General features: G+C 48.1%; 2 protein-coding genes across 2 annotated transcripts in view; both read right to left on the bottom strand.

Moving 5' to 3' along the window:
* Nucleotides 1-17,375, bottom strand: part of CNGB1 (cyclic nucleotide gated channel subunit beta 1) — a 1,191,945-nt gene that overhangs the window by 103,024 nt on the left and 1,071,546 nt on the right.
* Nucleotides 10,455-12,875, bottom strand: LOC144799248 (thiopurine S-methyltransferase-like). The gene is made up of 2 exons (XM_078670502.1): nucleotides 12,817-12,875; nucleotides 10,455-11,144 (listed from the first exon to the last, which is right to left on the bottom strand). The coding sequence occupies exons 1-2, from the start codon at nucleotides 12,873-12,875 to the stop codon at nucleotides 10,538-10,540; spliced, it is 666 nt and encodes a 221-aa protein (XP_078526628.1). The 3' UTR covers nucleotides 10,455-10,537.

Raw genomic sequence — 17,375 nt, 5'->3', positions numbered from 1 at the left:
CCCCCAGCTCTTGAGAGAGGTGTCCGTGGTAATGGCCACTTGGGCAACTGGGTCTAGAAAAGTATTGCCCTGCAACATATTGTTGCTTTTCACCACTGTAGAGAGTGATGGGTGCTGGCCCAAATCAAAACTAGATCTTCCCAGAGACATGTGACCATTGTGCTGCCAGGCACTGTTGAAGTGGGTGCCCCTCAGCCAATGAGAAGGGCGTCCATGGTAATCGCCACTTGGGCAACCAGGTCTAGAAAAGGACTGCCCAGACACAGATTTTTGCTTTCCATCACTGTAGAGAGTGATCAGCAATCGATCTTCCCAGAGACTTGTGACCATTTTTTCGCCAGGCACTCTTGAAGTGGACGCATATGTAATCGAGCATTGGCAACAATGGCGAGGCAAGAAGTCATCATGCCGAGAAGACGCATTACTGTTCTGACTGTTAGGCAGTGATTTGGCTGAAAAAGAGACAGCAGAAGATGTAAGGCTTGAACTTGTGCAGGACTGAGATAAGTGTTCCCATTTAGGTAACTAGATAGAATTATCTGCTGTTTTGCATTAGAGGAACTTTCTCTATTGCTCCTTTGAAGAGCATAATGATGGCCTCTGTTCTCAATAAGTGAAGACAAGGGAGGGGTGTTTCCCACTCGGAGGGGTGTTGGATGGTCGTTGTAAAAATTCTAGGATGTGGCCATGGGTAAGTAAGTCCAGCACCCATTTGTCCGATGCTATGCTTTTCCACTTATGAATGTGGCTAGATATGTTTGCATCAAGGGGCTCTAGCTGGTACCTGATTAAGGTCACTGCTTGTGACCCGTGTCTCAGCTTTGTGAAGGTGTTCTTCTTCGGGATCCCTGTTTGAAGAAACCAGCTGTTGCTGACTGTCGATAAGAGGCCTGCTGCAATAGGAGTGTTAGGTGTGGTACTGTTGGATGTGCCGGTATCAACCCTTATATCTTGAAAAGTCTTGACCTCTGGCACTTCAAAAAGGCAATTTACAATACTGTAGAGTGACCAGAGATTTGGCGGTGTCAGTGTCAGTTTTGATGGCCAGCAAAGCCTCATCAATATGTTACCCAAATAATGATTCTCCATTGTAAGTCATGTACAGCATTTTGGTCTGAACCTTTGGCCTGAATATCGTTGCTTTAAACCAAACCTGGCATCGTAGAACAGCTGTGCCAGCTGGCTGTCGAAAGTCTGTTGTAGCTATATCCATCGTACAGTTGATGACTTCTGATGCTACTTGCTCCCCTTCTTGTAAACTTTTCCTTGCTTCTTGATGTTTGTCCTCTGGGATGAGATCCAACATAGATGCCATATTTGACCACATCTGCAGATCATAGTGGCCTAGAATTGCCAAGGGATTGGCAGCCCAAACTGTGATCGCAGACATCGAAGAAAATCGTTTACCAATAGTATCTGATCTGTGCCCTCTTTTGTCAGAAGGCGCGGCAATTGACGTTGAGGGATTTCTGGACCTTCTCTGTGCAGCTTGAAATATGACAGAGTCTGCCTTGGTATGTCCAGTGCGGCATGCCAGAACATAATCTGGGCCTGTATTTTTTTGTCAATTTGAGGTAGAACTGCAGTCACAGAAGTCATAACCTTTAGTCCTTCCTGCCAAATATAGTCAATATTAAGTATGGAGCGGCTGATTTTCTTTTTTGCTCCTAAAAACAATATAGGAAGCAGTCCGACTGCTTTAAGCTCATGGGGAGGTGAAACCTAGTAGCCGCTCTCTCTATCAGATTGTGAAATCCTCCGACAACCTCTAGGAGACAGTCAGCTGGATGATGTGGAGGAGGAGATTGCATAGGGACTATATAGTCATCCTAATTATTAATTGGCGATTAGTTAGGGTCATGAATTTCACCTTTCTCACCTTCATCATCAGAAGAGGGTGGCTCATCCCTTGGAGGTAAATGCGTTATTGGGCGAGGAGTTATCCTTGGTGTAGGTGGAGGCGGCCTAGTTAGAATCAGAGGGTCAGAAGTTTACCTTGGTGGAATTGCAGGACGTTCGTCCTGAGGCTGAGGAAATGTCTTTCTGTAGTCTGACAGCATAACCTGTAGGTCCTGAATTAAAGATGGTGTTAGCTGCGCAGGATCCTGCCTAGTGGGACTTGGGTAAAAACCATAAGGCTCAAATTGCCTCTGAGGAGGAGGGCAGGAATGTTGATAATGCTGCTCCTCGTCATCATAGCCCTCGCCTTGATATTTTACGTGACGCTCAGACGGGCTGTGGACTGTGCGAAAGCGACCTTCCTCATCCGAGTCCTAAAGATCTAGTAGGTGGCTTGGTGGTCACAGAGACACCTTGCTTAGTGAGGTGATCCCCGAGCGTAAAAATGTCTTATGTATCTTAATTTGCACTCTCGTCAATGGTGTTGTCTTCTGCTGGCTGGTGTCTTTCAGAGCTGAAGTTGACGGGTCTTTTGTTGAAGGATCCCTCGTCGACTGGGCCTCCATTGCAGGGTTCGTTGATGGTGGTACCTCTATCAGTGGTAATGTCTTTGTTGACAGGATCGCTATGCTGGATCTGAAGACGCCATCGACAGTGGCTTCACTGGTGGACTGTTCTTCAGTGTTGATGATGACGAAGTCTTCGTGGACGAATGAATTGTCGTTGATGGAATGGGAGCATTGATGGGAACTGTAGACAACGATATAGATGCCAATGGTCTCGATGACGAGATAGAAGTGCGGGTTTGCGTCATCGGTACTTGCGATGTTGATGGAGATGGCGATATCAAGAGGGACTTCTGAGGGGATTTATTTTTCCCTGTATGAGAAGAGGAGGCATGAGGGGTACTTTCTCCATATGAGAAGGAGTAGATGGTACGGATATGGCTGGTTCTGAGGAGAAATTTGAGTGTTTCTCCTTTTTAGGACAGTCCTTAGCCCTGGAAGTTTTAAACGTTTTCTGGCCCCCTCAGATACGTTCTCATGGGACCTGGCTCTTTTGTGAGACCTAGAAGAGACCTCGCTGTCGTCATCAGAAGATGCCTAGTGTGACTTTGCTTTTTGAAACCACAAGAGCAACCTCCCCTCTCTATCCCTCAAGGTTTTAGAGGAATAGGTGTGACATATTTTACACTGTTTTTGTTAGGAGAAGGGCCAACTTCCACGGGAGCGAAGAAGAATCCCCACACCTCCAAGACACAGCAGCAGGAATGCGTTAACAAGTTATACGACACTCCTATCTGCTGTCTCCTAAAAGTATGAGGGAATTTACCCAAGGAGTGTCCACCACTCTCCTCATACGAGGGGTAACAGAATAGTAGAAAAAGGCGTCTCCGGGGATGGTCCAGGCTAGGAAACAAAGAGCAGGTTATGAATAGACACAATCCCTATGCTTACTGTAGACACCATACAACATTGACAAGTGTGATCAATCATGGATCTTACCCCAGGTGTAGATCGGGCAAGCGTCAACGATGAGTCCAGGAGTCAGGGAGGGTTCCAAGGAAGGACTCACGAAGGACACAACACCCTTCGGACGCAAACCAAAGGGCAAGGGTAGGTGAGGAGAACCGGCCAGCTGATTAAAGGGGGCCCAGACCAGCGGCGCAGTTCCACCAACACCAAACAAAACTAACAACAAACAGAAAAGGAGTGAGGGGCACCGACCGGCTGCACAGGGGGCGAGTACAGCGGAGCAGCACCCACTCAGGAGGTGAGACACCCGGCCCCTAGGAGGATAGGGCGGAGCGCTCACTCTCAAGAGGAAGCCCAGTAAAGAAAGGAATAAACAAAGGAGGTACCAGTGGCAGTAAAACCAGGTTATAGCAGAGAGTGAACCGAATACGCCCGCAAAATGCGTGAGGAATAGCAGGGCGTCGCGTTCACTGAAAAAAGAAGCGGCGAAGAATACCGCTTTACATTCAGACTCCACACGCACACTCACAGAGTAGAATTCAAGTGGCAGAGGGTCAGGAATCAGGTAACAGAGCGTCAAGAAGACAGAGCTCCAGCAGAGCCCTCAGACGCCAGCAAAACAACTCGAACAGGAACCAGGAAGTGGGAAGGGGGCGTGGTCACCGGAAAGTAAGCCAAGCAAAGATGGGAGGGCTCTGCTCCTCCTTATTCCACTTAGGGAGCGTCAGGAAAGTACGGGTTTTGACGCTAAGGGGTCACATAAAAGTGCAAGAACCAGAATGAAGCACACAAGTCAATGTTAATTCCTAACAGTACCCCTCCTTAAAGATCTATTCACAGGACCTGGCTTCGCGGGATGCAATCTGTGGAACTGTCGGATCAACCGCACTGCATGTATGTTTTCTGCAGGTTCCCAAGACCTTTCTTCCGGGGGATATCCCACCCAATCAATGAAGTACTGTAGTTTGCCTCGGTTTCGTCTGGAGTTCAATATTTTGCTTACTTCATATTCTGTCTCTCCGTCTATCTGTACTGGAGGGGGAGGAATTTCAGGGACAAGGGAAGGTATGTATTTTTTGATCAAGGAACTGTGGAACACAGGATGGATCTTCATACATGGGGGGAGCTGGAGTTTTAGTGTGACAGGGGAAAGTATTTTCTCTATGGTATAGGGTCCTATGAAGCGTGGTTGGAACTTTTTCGACCCTTCCATTCTGAGGTTTTTTGTGGACAGCCACACCTTCTCTCCTATCACGTATGCTGGTTCTGTTCTACGATGTTTATCTGCTTGTCTTTTCATAGCTTCTTTAGCTTTTTCTAGCTCTGTCTTGGCTGCTTCCCATGTGCTCTGTATGCGGGCATGTTGTTCCTCTAAAGCGGGTATTGTGTCATCAGGGGGGAGGACAATGGGGAGCATTCTAGGGTGTTGGGCTTGAACGAAGTAAAAGGGAGAGACCTTGGTGGCTGCATGACAGGAATTGTTATAAGCAAATTCAGCTAAAGGGAGGGCTTGAACCATGTAGATGGAATAGTGGTTAACAAACACCTCAGAAACTGCTCTAACGTTTGGTTAGTTCTTTCGGTTTGCCCATCTGTTTGGGGGTGATATGCGGTAGAAAGCCTGTGATCAATTCCCAACACCTCACACATTCCTCTCCAGAACTTAGAGACAAATTGGGGACCTCGGTCTGAAATGATAACTGTGGGCAGCCCATGTAGTTTCACCACTGAGTCCAAAAAAACAGCCACTAGTTCTTTAGAGGAAGGTACTTTCTTGAGAGGGACGAAATGACTCATCTTAGACAATAGATCCACCACTACGTAAATGGTGGTATAGCCCTGACATGGTGGTAAATCAGTCATAAAGTCCATACTGATAGTATGCCAGGGTGCAGGGGGTATGGCTATATGCTTTAACAGCCCTGTGGGAGCACAATGAGAAGCCTTTTGGCGGGCACATATGGCGCAAGCGTGTACGTATTCCAAGACATCTTGAGACAATGAATCCCACCAAAACCATCGGCGGCATAATTCAAGAGTCTTCCGCCCACCAGTATGGCCGGCCAAAGGGCTACTATGACACCATACAATGATCTTTTGTCTCAAGGGTGAAGCAGGCACAAACATCCTATTATCATGGTAATAAATCCCTTCCTTGATGGTGTGAAGAGGGTTTTGTAACCATTCATCCGATGGGATGGTGAGTAGTAGGCTTTTGAGGTCTTCCAGAAGTGTATGATCTTTCTCTCCCACCCCAAGGATCTTATTTTCAGGGATGATGGGAAGCGGTTGTTCTCGGTTGGGATGGTCATCTAGTACTAGCCGGGATAATGCGTCTGCTTTCCCCTGTTGTGTGCCGGGCCTGTAAGTGATCACAAAATCATATTCACTAAAGAACAATAACCACCTCATCTGTCTGGGTGTGAGCGCTCTGGCTGATTTGAAGAATTGCAGATTTTTATGATCGGAATAAATGGTGACCACATGAGGAGACCCTAACAAATGATGTCGCCATTCTTGAAAGGACAATTTGATGGCCAACAGTTCACGCTCCCCTATTGTGTAGTTTCTTTCTGCAGGCAGCAAGGTCTTGGAAAAATAGGCTATGGGATGCATTTGACCGGTATCTGTGTCTCGCTGGGATAGAATACCTCCTACAGCATATTGTGAGGCGTCAGCCTCCACATAAAAAGGTTGAGAGTTGTCTGCGTGCCGGAGAATAGGAGCTGAAGTGAACTTCTCTTTTAAGGCACAAAATGCTTGTTCTGCCTCCAATGTCCAAACAAACGGTACCCCTTTTTTCAATAGTCTTGTGATGGGGGAAACCGTGTCAGAAAACCGATCAATAAAGCGCCGATAAAAATTGGCGAATCCTAGAAAGGATTGTATTTCCCGGACTGAAGTGGGACTTTTCCATTGCGTCAATGCCTCTACTTTTTTGGGGTCCATTTGAAGGCCACCAGGTTTAATGGTAAAACCCAAGAAATCTACTTCTGAGGTATGAAAGGTGCTTTTGTCCAGTTTGGCATATAACTGATTCTCCTGTAACTTATGTAAGATTTTTTGGACATGCTCTACATGTTCTGCTTCGTTCTGGGAGAATATAAGAATATCATCGATATAAACTATAACGAAAACATCGATGTACTCTCTCAGAATGTCGTTAATAAAATATTGGAATGCCGCCGGGGCATTGCATAACCCGAACGGCATTACACAATATTCATAGAGACCATATTTTGTGCGAAAGGCAGTTTTCCATTCGTCGCCCTGTTTTATCCTAATCAAATGGTAGGCACCCCTGAGATCGATTTTAGTGAATATTTTCGCCCCTTTTATCTGGTCTAGAAGGACAGGAATAAGAGGAAGGGGATACTTGTTTTTTATGGTGATCTTGTTCAGGGCTCTATAGTCCAGGCACGCCCTGAGCCCGCCTTCCTGCTTGTCGATAAAAAACAAAGGGGAAGAAACAGGTGACGAGGAAGGACGGATGAATCCTTTTGCAAGCATTTCCTCCAGATAATTTTTTAGATATTCGTTTTCTGAGGGAGTCAAGGCATAAATGCGACTGCAGGGTAAGTCAGCACCGGGTATCAGGTCGATCCTACAATCATAGCTCCTGTGTGGAGGCAATTTGGTGGCTTCCTGCTCACTAAATACATTAGAGTATTCGGCATACTGGTCAGGCAAACATGAGTCCACCCCTGCTTGTACTGCACAAAATAGTGGCAAGTCAGGTTCTCGGGCTTCTTGGTAACAGTGTTGCCTACAGAAAGAAGAACCCAACGTAACCGTTCTTTTTTCCCAATCTATCGCAGGGTTGTGGATCTGCAACCAAGGGACACCCAAGATGACACCAAAATTGGGAGCATCAATTAGGTCAAACACAAGGGACTCGGAATGTCCGTTATTGAACACAATAGTCAGTGGAGGAGTTTGGTAACTAATCATTCCGGAGGATAACTCCGAACCGTCCACTGCCCAAATGGCTTCAGGCTGAGGTTTAGCTACAAAGGCAAGCCCCAATTGTTTGGCTAGTTGGATGTCAAAAAAATTACCCGTAGCACCGGAATCTAAGAGAACTGACATGGTGTATTGCCCTTTAGCTAAATACGTGAGAGTAATGGGTACGATAAAATGCTTAACCACTAGGACGGGTTTGGAGGAGATCTGTGGATGTTTTGAGCTTAAGGAATCGATCTCTCTGTTCCTCAAGCTTTCGAGTTTTCCGAACTAGTAAGACTGCTTACTGATTGCCTTGGGGTTTTAGGACGCACTGGACATTCCCGGGCGAAATGCCCTCCTTTGCCACAGTATAGACAAAGATTTAGTTTCCTTCTTTTCTCTTTTTCCTCCGAGGATAGAGGCCCGCGTATTCCCCCTATTTGCATGGGTTCAGGGGCGTCTTTGGATATGGGTTTCTCAGTTCTGTGGAAAACCATTTTGGGCACAACAGTGCGATGCCTTTCTCCTTTTCTTTCATGCAATCTATGGTCTAATTTTACAACAAGATCGATAAAGGAAGCACAGTCCTCTGGTGGATCTACTATCTGGGAGAGTAGATCTTTTATTTCATCACACAGCCCCCTGTAAAACAAAGAGGTTCTCTTGTCTTCGGGCCAGTGGGTTTCGGCTACCAAGCGGTTGAATTGCGTTATATAAGACAGCAAATCCTTCGAACCTTGACGAAGATTTAGTAACTCAGTGTCACTGGCTTGCATGTAGGCATGCTTGGCAAAAAGACTCCTCATTTTTTCTTTAAACTGATCAAGGTCATATAACAAGGGATCGTTATTCTGTACAAGCGGCACCGCCCATTCTGCTGCATTCCCGACTAGATAGGATATGATGAACGCTACCTTAGCAGAATCGTCCGGAAAGGACGCAGCTTTGCACAAGAACTGGAGTTGGCATTGGTTCATGAAAACTTCGAATTTGGAGCTATCCCCTGTGAATCTCTCGGGCATGGCTAAGGGCACAGGGTTAGGGGTGTTTACCGTGACTTGCACAGGGGAGGCCGTATGATCAGTGCTAGCTCGCGGGTCTTGTTCTGTTGGAGATAGTGTAAATTTGGCAGGCTGGATATAACTTTTGCGGACTTTAGGGATGGTGCCTGTTCTCAATTGATGGACTTCTGCAACTAGCCTCTGATTTTCGGTACCTAATCTTCCTACTTCTGTCTGTAGGGCCACAAAAGCTGCCATTAAATCCTCCATGGTAAGGGTCTGGGGGACCGGGCCCGCTGCCTCCATAGATGTGTCGGAATTCATCCTCGCTCAGGGGAAGGATAATTCGTGGGCTTGGCTTTCTGTTAGGAGAAGGGCCAACTTCCACGGGAGCGAAGAAGAATCCCCACACCTCCAAGACACAGCAGCAGGAATGCGTTAACAAGTTATACGACACTCCTATCTGCTGTCTCCTAAAAGTATGAGGGAATTTACCCAAGGAGTGTCCACCACTCTCCTCATACGAGGGGTAACAGAATAGTAGAAAAAGGCGTCTCCGGGGATGGTCCAGGCTAGGAAACAAAGAGCAGGTTATGAATAGACACAATCCCTATGCTTACTGTAGACACCATACAACATTGACAAGTGTGATCAATCATGGATCTTACCCCAGGTGTAGATCGGGCAAGCGTCAACGATGAGTCCAGGAGTCAGGGAGGGTTCCAAGGAAGGACTCACGAAGGACACAACACCCTTCGGACGCAAACCAAAGGGCAAGGGTAGGTGAGGAGAACCGGCCAGCTGATTAAAGGGGGCCCAGACCAGCGGCGCAGTTCCACCAACACCAAACAAAACTAACAACAAACAGAAAAGGAGTGAGGGGCACCGACCGGCTGCACAGGGGGCGAGTACAGCGGAGCAGCACCCACTCAGGAGGTGAGACACCCGGCCCCTAGGAGGATAGGGCGGAGCGCTCACTCTCAAGAGGAAGCCCAGTAAAGAAAGGAATAAACAAAGGAGGTACCAGTGGCAGTAAAACCAGGTTATAGCAGAGAGTGAACCGAATACGCCCGCAAAATGCGTGAGGAATAGCAGGGCGTCGCGTTCACTGAAAAAAGAAGCGGCGAAGAATACCGCTTTACATTCAGACTCCACACGCACACTCACAGAGTAGAATTCAAGTGGCAGAGGGTCAGGAATCAGGTAACAGAGCGTCAAGAAGACAGAGCTCCAGCAGAGCCCTCAGACGCCAGCAAAACAACTCGAACAGGAACCAGGAAGTGGGAAGGGGGCGTGGTCACCGGAAAGTAAGCCAAGCAAAGATGGGAGGGCTCTGCTCCTCCTTATTCCACTTAGGGAGCGTCAGGAAAGTACGGGTTTTGACGCTAAGGGGTCACATAAAAGTGCAAGAACCAGAATGAAGCACACAAGTCAATGTTAATTCCTAACAGTTTTACCTCATTTTGGGAATGGAGGCGGTAAATATAGTCCTTATGTGGGTCATCCACATAAATCCTTTTCTTTTCACAGGTCTTGCAAAGAAAAAAAGGCCTTTTCTATCAGACATGGTAGGAGAAATCCAATGTTTTTATTAGTTTAAAGATGAAACTGAGCAGAGCTCAGGGAGACTCCCTTCACACATGACGTGCGGTGAACATCTGAGGGACTCAGCATCCCTTGGGAGTGTTCTAGAGGGTGCTAGCACTTGATTGGCTATAGTTTAAGTTTGGTCCTTTGTTTAAAAGAGCATAGATAGGCTATTGAATTCATGGTCCAGGGCCATTATAGCCTAGGCCAACTTCATCATACTGCTTATTTAAGGTACTGTGGGACTCCCACTTCGATGACGGGGAATGATTCAAGCATGTGAATCTATGAAGGATACCCCAATACTGGATAGCAATATTTACAAAGTGTACAGCATTAGTGGCAGCTTACCTCAAGAGGCAGGGCCACCAAGTATTTCCCTATTTTGACTACTGGCTAGTGAAGGTAAACTCATTCTAAAGTAACACAAACTCTACCAAAGCCTCTCTTAAGCTCTTCTAAATTTTAGGACTTAATCTCAACAGAGGGCAAGTCATCTCTGAAGCCTTGCAGGAAAATATACTTTTTTTTTTTTTTCATTTTTCAATATTTTTAATAAACAGTGTTCTCAAAAATAAAACCAGGATGTTGAACTGCATAGGAGTGCCTTGTCGTTTAGCGATCTCATTCTCATAGAGTATCAGCCTTTAGTGTGAGCACGTGTATTGTCTCCCGGAAATAATCCAGGCCCCACCCTCTAATACGGTCATCGAGTGCATCGACTGTCTCTAGTAACTTGATGTTACAGGATTCACCATATAACTTTTCAATTACAGAATTAGGGACGTAAAATGGTGGGCCTTCTAACAAATCTGGATTGTATAACACTGTAATTAGTAGATAACAACAGTCCTGTTCCATCAAGGAAAGCAGTGCCTTGGCGTAGCGCTCTCTATCACGTGGGTTAATTGCAACCAGAGATCCTCTATCCCAAATCCCATCATACTTTGCAGGAATTCTGGTAAAATCATAGAAACTGCAACAGTAGAGTGAAATATTTCCAGATAAGCTCTTAAACAATTTGGCCCCCGGTATTTCAGGAACAACTTCTTCAACATATGGAACATTTTGTTCAGTGAAGAAGTCTTTTAGTCCAATTTCACTAACGTCCACTCCAGTAATCGTGTGTCCCATATCTGCTAACCACTTCATGTCAACAGCTTTGCCACACAATGGGAAGAATATCCTGAGTCTAGTTCTCTTGTTCAGTAGAGAATTCAGATGTGCCTGTAATAATCTTGTTCAGCGATGTTCAGTGTCCAAAGCAATGCCGATGGCAAATTGAAAGGGCGTGGCCCTGCCGGAAAATATACTTTTATGGGGCTCTTCTGGTTAAAGTAGTAAACAAAGCCTCTTCTTCCAAAGAACGATTGTGGAGGCTGATCTGTTTAGCCAAACAATTACAAACAAAACATTTCATATCAGTACGCCTATTCAATTAACGATTAGAGATGATATCACCCTGAATCCCTTTAATCTAATTTTGCCACCTTCATGTGAGGCTGTTTGAGGAATAACTGGACAGCCAAGAGACTCAAAGTCAAGGCTTGTCCGACAATTTTGTCAAAGTCACTCTGAAAATGAAGAAAGCCTTGCCAAGGAGGTCTTAAGATAATAACATAGGTATGAGCCTGACTTTTCAACAAGAAAATCTCTACTTGTGATGACAATGACGACTCCCTAGAAGGCCGTGGAGCACAGATGCAAAATCTAGCTATCAGTGACAGTTGGACACAGAAGAAGCTGAACTCCATATCAGTGTACTAGAGCACAGGGCTGTTGCATTGGGAATTCAATACTTCCTTAAAGGATCAGAGGATCCTCAATCCTCATGTGTATGGACAATTCAATGTCTATTTACTATATCAATCAACTAGCAAGAAGAAACAAGATCTAGCCTCCTGTCAGTGGATGCACAAAACAAATAGGACTTGGCTATTCAGCGCCATATTAAATTGATGACTGACCAGGTGCTGGGCATAGGCCACTACTGGATAGCTTTAGTAGGACGTTGAAGGAATGTCATGAGTGGGACCTAAATCAACACCAGCTGAACAAGATCTTAAGCCACAGGGGTAAGCCAGATTTGGACTTGTTTGCAACTGACCTGAATCAAAAATGTTGTTGTTACTTCAGCAGTAATACTCTATAAAGGTCATAGCAGATTGCATTTTCAATAGTATGGACACACCTTTGCCTATGCTTACCCCCATTTCCCTAGCTCCAAATGTGTTGAACAAAATGAAAAAGAGACATGCCACCTGGGATTGAATGCCCAATTGTGGCCCAGATAGCACTGTTTCACAGAGCTATTTGTCCTGCCACAGCAGCCTCAGATTCAGCTGAGGCCATTAGTGAACTTGTAGTCTCACTGCACAGGTCAGGATCTACATTCTAAATCAGCGTTGCTGAGCTTGTCAGCCTGGCTCCTGCATTCAATGAATTACATCTCTTGGACATTCCTGAAGGCTGCAAAGAAATACATTCTAAAGCTCATTATGAAGCAATAAAACCCAAGGAACCAAATGGAAGAATTTCTGCTTATGGCATACTAATAACAACCCAATTTCTAATTCCCCCCTCAAATTCAACCTTTTTTTGCTTCATTTAGTACTATCAAGTTCAACTTTTGCATTGATCAAAGTCTATTTGGCAAGTATCTCCCGACTGAGAATTACTACAAATCTACCATTACTTTGGTCCATTAGGATTATAAAGTAATTTTTTAAAGGACTCTCCAGAGTTTTTACCCAAGTGAGACTTCCACCAACTCTCTACCACCTTTACACAATCTTATCCTAATTAATGAGAAGTCCCTTGGAGTCAATTTACAAAGCAGAATTTCCAGGCAGATCTCTTCTTTTGGCACTAACCTCTGCAGGAATAGTAAGCAAAATTCAGTCACTTACACCCGGGAGTGCTGTTGGACGTGGCAATTCATTTGCTGGTTCCAGGGACCAGCTTGCATCCTTGGATGTATTCAATACGTTCCGGTCTGTTTGCTCAGGACCACTGTATTTTTTAATAATGATAAAACTTTTTTTTTTCCTAGACTTTATTATAGGAAGATCTCCACCCTAGTGGCAGAGACCTCCACCTACATGTGAGAGTGTGGGGCATGTAAATTTCCGCTGGGTAGTAAATTTACACTCAGAAACAGTGAATAGCTAAATAAAATTGTAAAGTTATTACGAAGTGCTACAGTTAGTTTACACATAAGTAAATGCTACTGATCGAAGAGCCAGGTCTTGAGGAGTCTTCTGAAGGCCGGCAGGTCCTGGGTCTGTCGTAGGCTGGTAGGGAGAGCGTTCCAGGGGTCTTGGCGGCGAGGTAGGAGAAGGATCTGCCGCCGGCGGTGGCTTTCCGGATACGAGGAACTGTGGCGAGGGCGAGGTTGGCGGAGCGGAGGCTGCGGGCGGAGGTGTGGAGGCTGAGTCAGTCGTTGAGGTATGTAGGTCCGGTGTCGTGTAGTGCTTTGTGTGCGTGGATGAGGAGCTTGAAGGTGATCCTATTGACTGGGAGCCAGTGTAGGCCTCTCAGGTGGGGTGTGATGTGGCTGCATCGGGGGACATTGAGGATCAGCTGTGCCGAGACGTTCTGGATTCTTGTAGTCGTCTCAGGAGCTTGGTTGTTGTTCCTGAGTAGAGGGCGTTCCCGTAGTCGAGTCTGCTGGTGATGAGGGCATGGGTGACGGTTTTTCTTGTGTAGGGGAGGTATCCATTTGAAGATCCTGCGGAGTATTCGGAGGGTGTTGAAGCAGGACGCGTAGACGGCGTTGACTTGCTTGGTCTTGGAGAGGGCGGAGTCGAGGATGAACCCCAGGTTGCGTGCATGGTCGGTGGGTTCTGGGCTGTGCCTAGTGAGGTGGGCCACCAGGAGTCGTCCCAGGCTGATGGGGTGGGTCCGAGGATGAGGACCTCCGTCTTGTCTGAATTCAGCTTCAGTCTGCTGTCCTTCATCCAGTCGGCAACGGCCTTCATTCCTCTGTGGAGGTTGGCTTTGGCGGTGTGGGGGTCTTCGGTGAGGGATATGATCAGCTGGGTGTCGTCGGCGTAGGAGATGATGTTGAGGTTATGTTGTCGTGCGACGTGGGCGAGCGGTGCCATGTAGATATTGAACAGCGTCGGGCTGATGGAGGATATCTGTGGGACGCCGCAGATGATCTCGGTGGTCTTGGAGCGGAAGGGTGGGAGGCGGACCCTCTGGGTTCTGCCGGAGAGGAAGGATGTGGTCCAGGCCAGGGCCTTCTCTTGGATTCCGGCGTCATGGAGGCGTGCTGATAGGGTGCGGTGGAGGTCGAGGAGGATGAGGGCGGCTGTTTCTCCTTTGTCCATCAGGATCCTGATGTCGTCGGTGGCGGCGATGAGGGCGGTCTGGGAAACATCCATAACAACGCGGGCATTACCCCGCACTGCTATTACAACGCTGCTATTACAACGCAAGTCGTTACAACGACTTGCGCTGGAGGGCACTGTAGGATAGGGAATAGTTTAATTTTCTATCCAACACCTTCCCTAGTATCAACGTGGGCTGGAGGTGGAATAGAAAATTAAACTATTCCACTATCCAGTGCCCCCCCAACGCAAGTCGTTGTAACGACTTGCGTTGTAATGGCATGCGGGGTAAAAGCCTGCGTTGTAATGCCGTACAACCGGGCGGTCTCGGTGCTGTGGTTGCTGCGGAAGCCAGACTGGGACGGGTCTAGGATGTTGTTGTCTTCGAGGTAGCGGGTTAGCTGTTTGTTGACAATCTTCTCTGTCACTTTTGCCGGGAACGGGAGGAGGGAGATGGGCCGGAAGTTCTTGAAGTCTTTGGGGTCCGCCTTGGGTTTCTTCAGTAGGGCGTTGATCTCGGCGTGCTTCCAGCTTTCTGGGAAGGCTGCTGTCTCGAAGGAGATGTTGATTGTTTTCTGGAGGTGGGGTGCGATGGTTGTGCTGGCCATGTTGGAAACGTGGTGAGGGCACGGGTCGGATGGGGATCCGGAGTGGATGGAGTTCATGGTTTTGATGGTGTCTTCGACGCTGACGTTGGACCAGACGGTCAGGCAACTGGTGTGGGTGGAGGTCGTGGGGATGGTGATCTTGGTGGTGAGTGCGGGCGTGTCGCAGTTGAAGCTGTCGTGGATGTCGGTGATCTTGCGATGAAAGAAGGTGGCCAGGGAGTCGCACAGGTCTTGTGATGGTGGAATGTCGTTGGTGTTGGAGCTGGGGTTGGAGAGCTCTTTCACGATGCTGAAGAGCTCTTTGGTGTTGTGTGCGTTGTTGTCTAGACGGTCCTCTTGGCGGTCCTCTTGGCAGTCCTGATGAGTTGGTGGTGTCTGCGGGTGGCGTTCTTGTGGGCTGTAAGGCTGTCTGGTGAACGGTCGCGGAGCCATTTCTTCTCCAGCTTCCGACAGGTGTGCTTGGAGGTCCGGAGGTCTTCGGTAAACCAGGCGGATTTCTTGTTGGTGTGGTTGGTTGTGGAGATCCTGAAAGGGGCGAGGGTGTTGGCACAGTCGTTGATCCACTGTTTGAGGTTGGTAGCGGCGGAGTCGGGGTCGATGGGGTCGGCGGGTGGTCTCAGGGCGAGGGTGGTGGTCCGTTGATCCTTGGTGACCTTGCCCCAGCAGCGGCGTGGCAGCTGTTGGGTGCGGTGGTGTGTGGCGGGTTTCCTGAAGGTGAAGTGAACGCATCTGTGGTAGGTCCAGTGGGGTACGGTGATGTGGGTGAAGGAGACGTGGGGGCTTGTGGAGAAGATGGGGTCCAGTGTGTGTCCAGCGAGGTGGGTGGGTGTTGTTATGAGCTGTTTGAGTACGAGGTTGGCAAGATTGTCGATAAGGGCGGTGGAGTTTGCGTCTTTGTTTTTCTCGAGGTGGAAGTTCAGATCCCCGAGGAGGATGTAGTCTGCGGAGGCGAGGGCGTGGGTGCTGACGAGGTCGGTGATGGTGTCGCTGAACTGTGGTCGCGGTCCGGGTGGTCTGTAGACGAGTGTTCCTCTGAGGGTCGTGTTGGGGTCGGTGTGGATCTGGAAGTGCATGTGCTCGGCGGTGGTGAGGGTGTCGTCGGTGTTGGCCGAGACTCTGAGGGTGTCTTTGTGGATGATGGCAATTCCCCCTCCAACTCCGTTGGCGCGGTCTCTGCAGGAGATTTTGTAGGCCTCAGGGATGGCTATGGCGATGTCTGGTGCTGAGGTGGCGTTCAGCCAGGTCTCCGCCAGGAAGGCGACGTCGGGAGCGGTGGAGTCTAGGAGGTCCCAGAGTTCGATGGCGTGCTTGCGAGCTGAGCGGGTGTTGAGGAGGATGCATCTGAGGTGGTTGGCTTCTCTGGCTGGATGCTGGTGTATTTGCAATTCCGGCAGGTGAAAGCCCCTGGGTGTGCCTCGGGAGGCCTGGCAGCAGGGGTGGTATCACCCGGGGTTGAGTGCGTGGAGGGTGCTGGAGTCGTAGCGCAGTCTGGCATTGCGGGGGGGCGTGGGGGGCAGGGGTTCTGGTGCTGTGCGTGGTCCAGGCGCGGACAGGCGCAGACAGGCTTGCCTTTGGCGCACCCGCTGCGTGGTCCGCTGCGCTTCCGCGCGGCCACCTCCATAAGAGGTAAATTGGGAGGGAGGAGCAGCCGGGAGGCGGGAGCGGGGCGGCCAATGGGCGCGGGCACGGGGCACAGAAGGCAAAAGGGGGCGGGCCGCAGGGCAGCAGCGGCAGGAAGCGAGGAGCGGGGGGGGTACAGAGGGCAGGGGTGCCAACAGGAACGCTAAGAACAGGAAAACAGACTACAAGATACAAGTGTCAAGTTGGGGAAAAGACAGGTTAGCAGTACAGAAACGAAAATGCCAATTTGGGGAAAAACAGGTTAGCAGTACAGAAACGAGACCAGTTATCAGGGGCACACCAGCGGCGCACCCTCGGCAGCGGCAGCAGTGGGGCAGAGTCACGGGCACCCGGGAGGAGCCATGCGGCGTGGGGAGTGACCTGAGGTCAGGTCATTAATCCCCAGATAAGCAAATCTGTATGTTGATTACTTTGAGCTGAAGTGTGTGCCATACTAAGATAATCCTTAAGGCTGGAATATGTTGGAAATGTTACATCAATGATGTGTTCTTCATCTAGTGATATTCTGAGAGGCACCTTCAAGGGTTTTTAAGTGAATGAGATGTCAGAATCCACACTTTAAAAAAATTATTTTGATGTTGCACACCACAACCTTCTGGATTTGGAAATCTACCAAAACAATGGCACCCGAAACATAAGAGTTTATAAAAAGCTGGCAAACAGGAACTCTTTGCATGAGACTTTAGCTTTCACCTAAGGTCTCTCTGTGAGTATAATCACTGTTCTGGTGGGTCTATCGAAACTACAAAGACATTTATTAAAGTGTTAACCATTAGTAAAAATAGCATATGGCTAATGAAGTGTAGCTACATATTATTATTATTATTTATTACTTTGAAGCTTATAGAGCGCGCAGCTACCCACAACGTGGGTGTCCCGGCGCTG

The sequence above is a fragment of the Lissotriton helveticus genome, chromosome 12, assembly GCF_964261635.1.
Source record: "Lissotriton helveticus chromosome 12, aLisHel1.1, whole genome shotgun sequence".
In the NCBI taxonomy this organism is placed as follows: Eukaryota; Metazoa; Chordata; class Amphibia; order Caudata; family Salamandridae; genus Lissotriton; species Lissotriton helveticus.
This window is presented reverse-complemented; position numbering and strand designations above follow the sequence as displayed.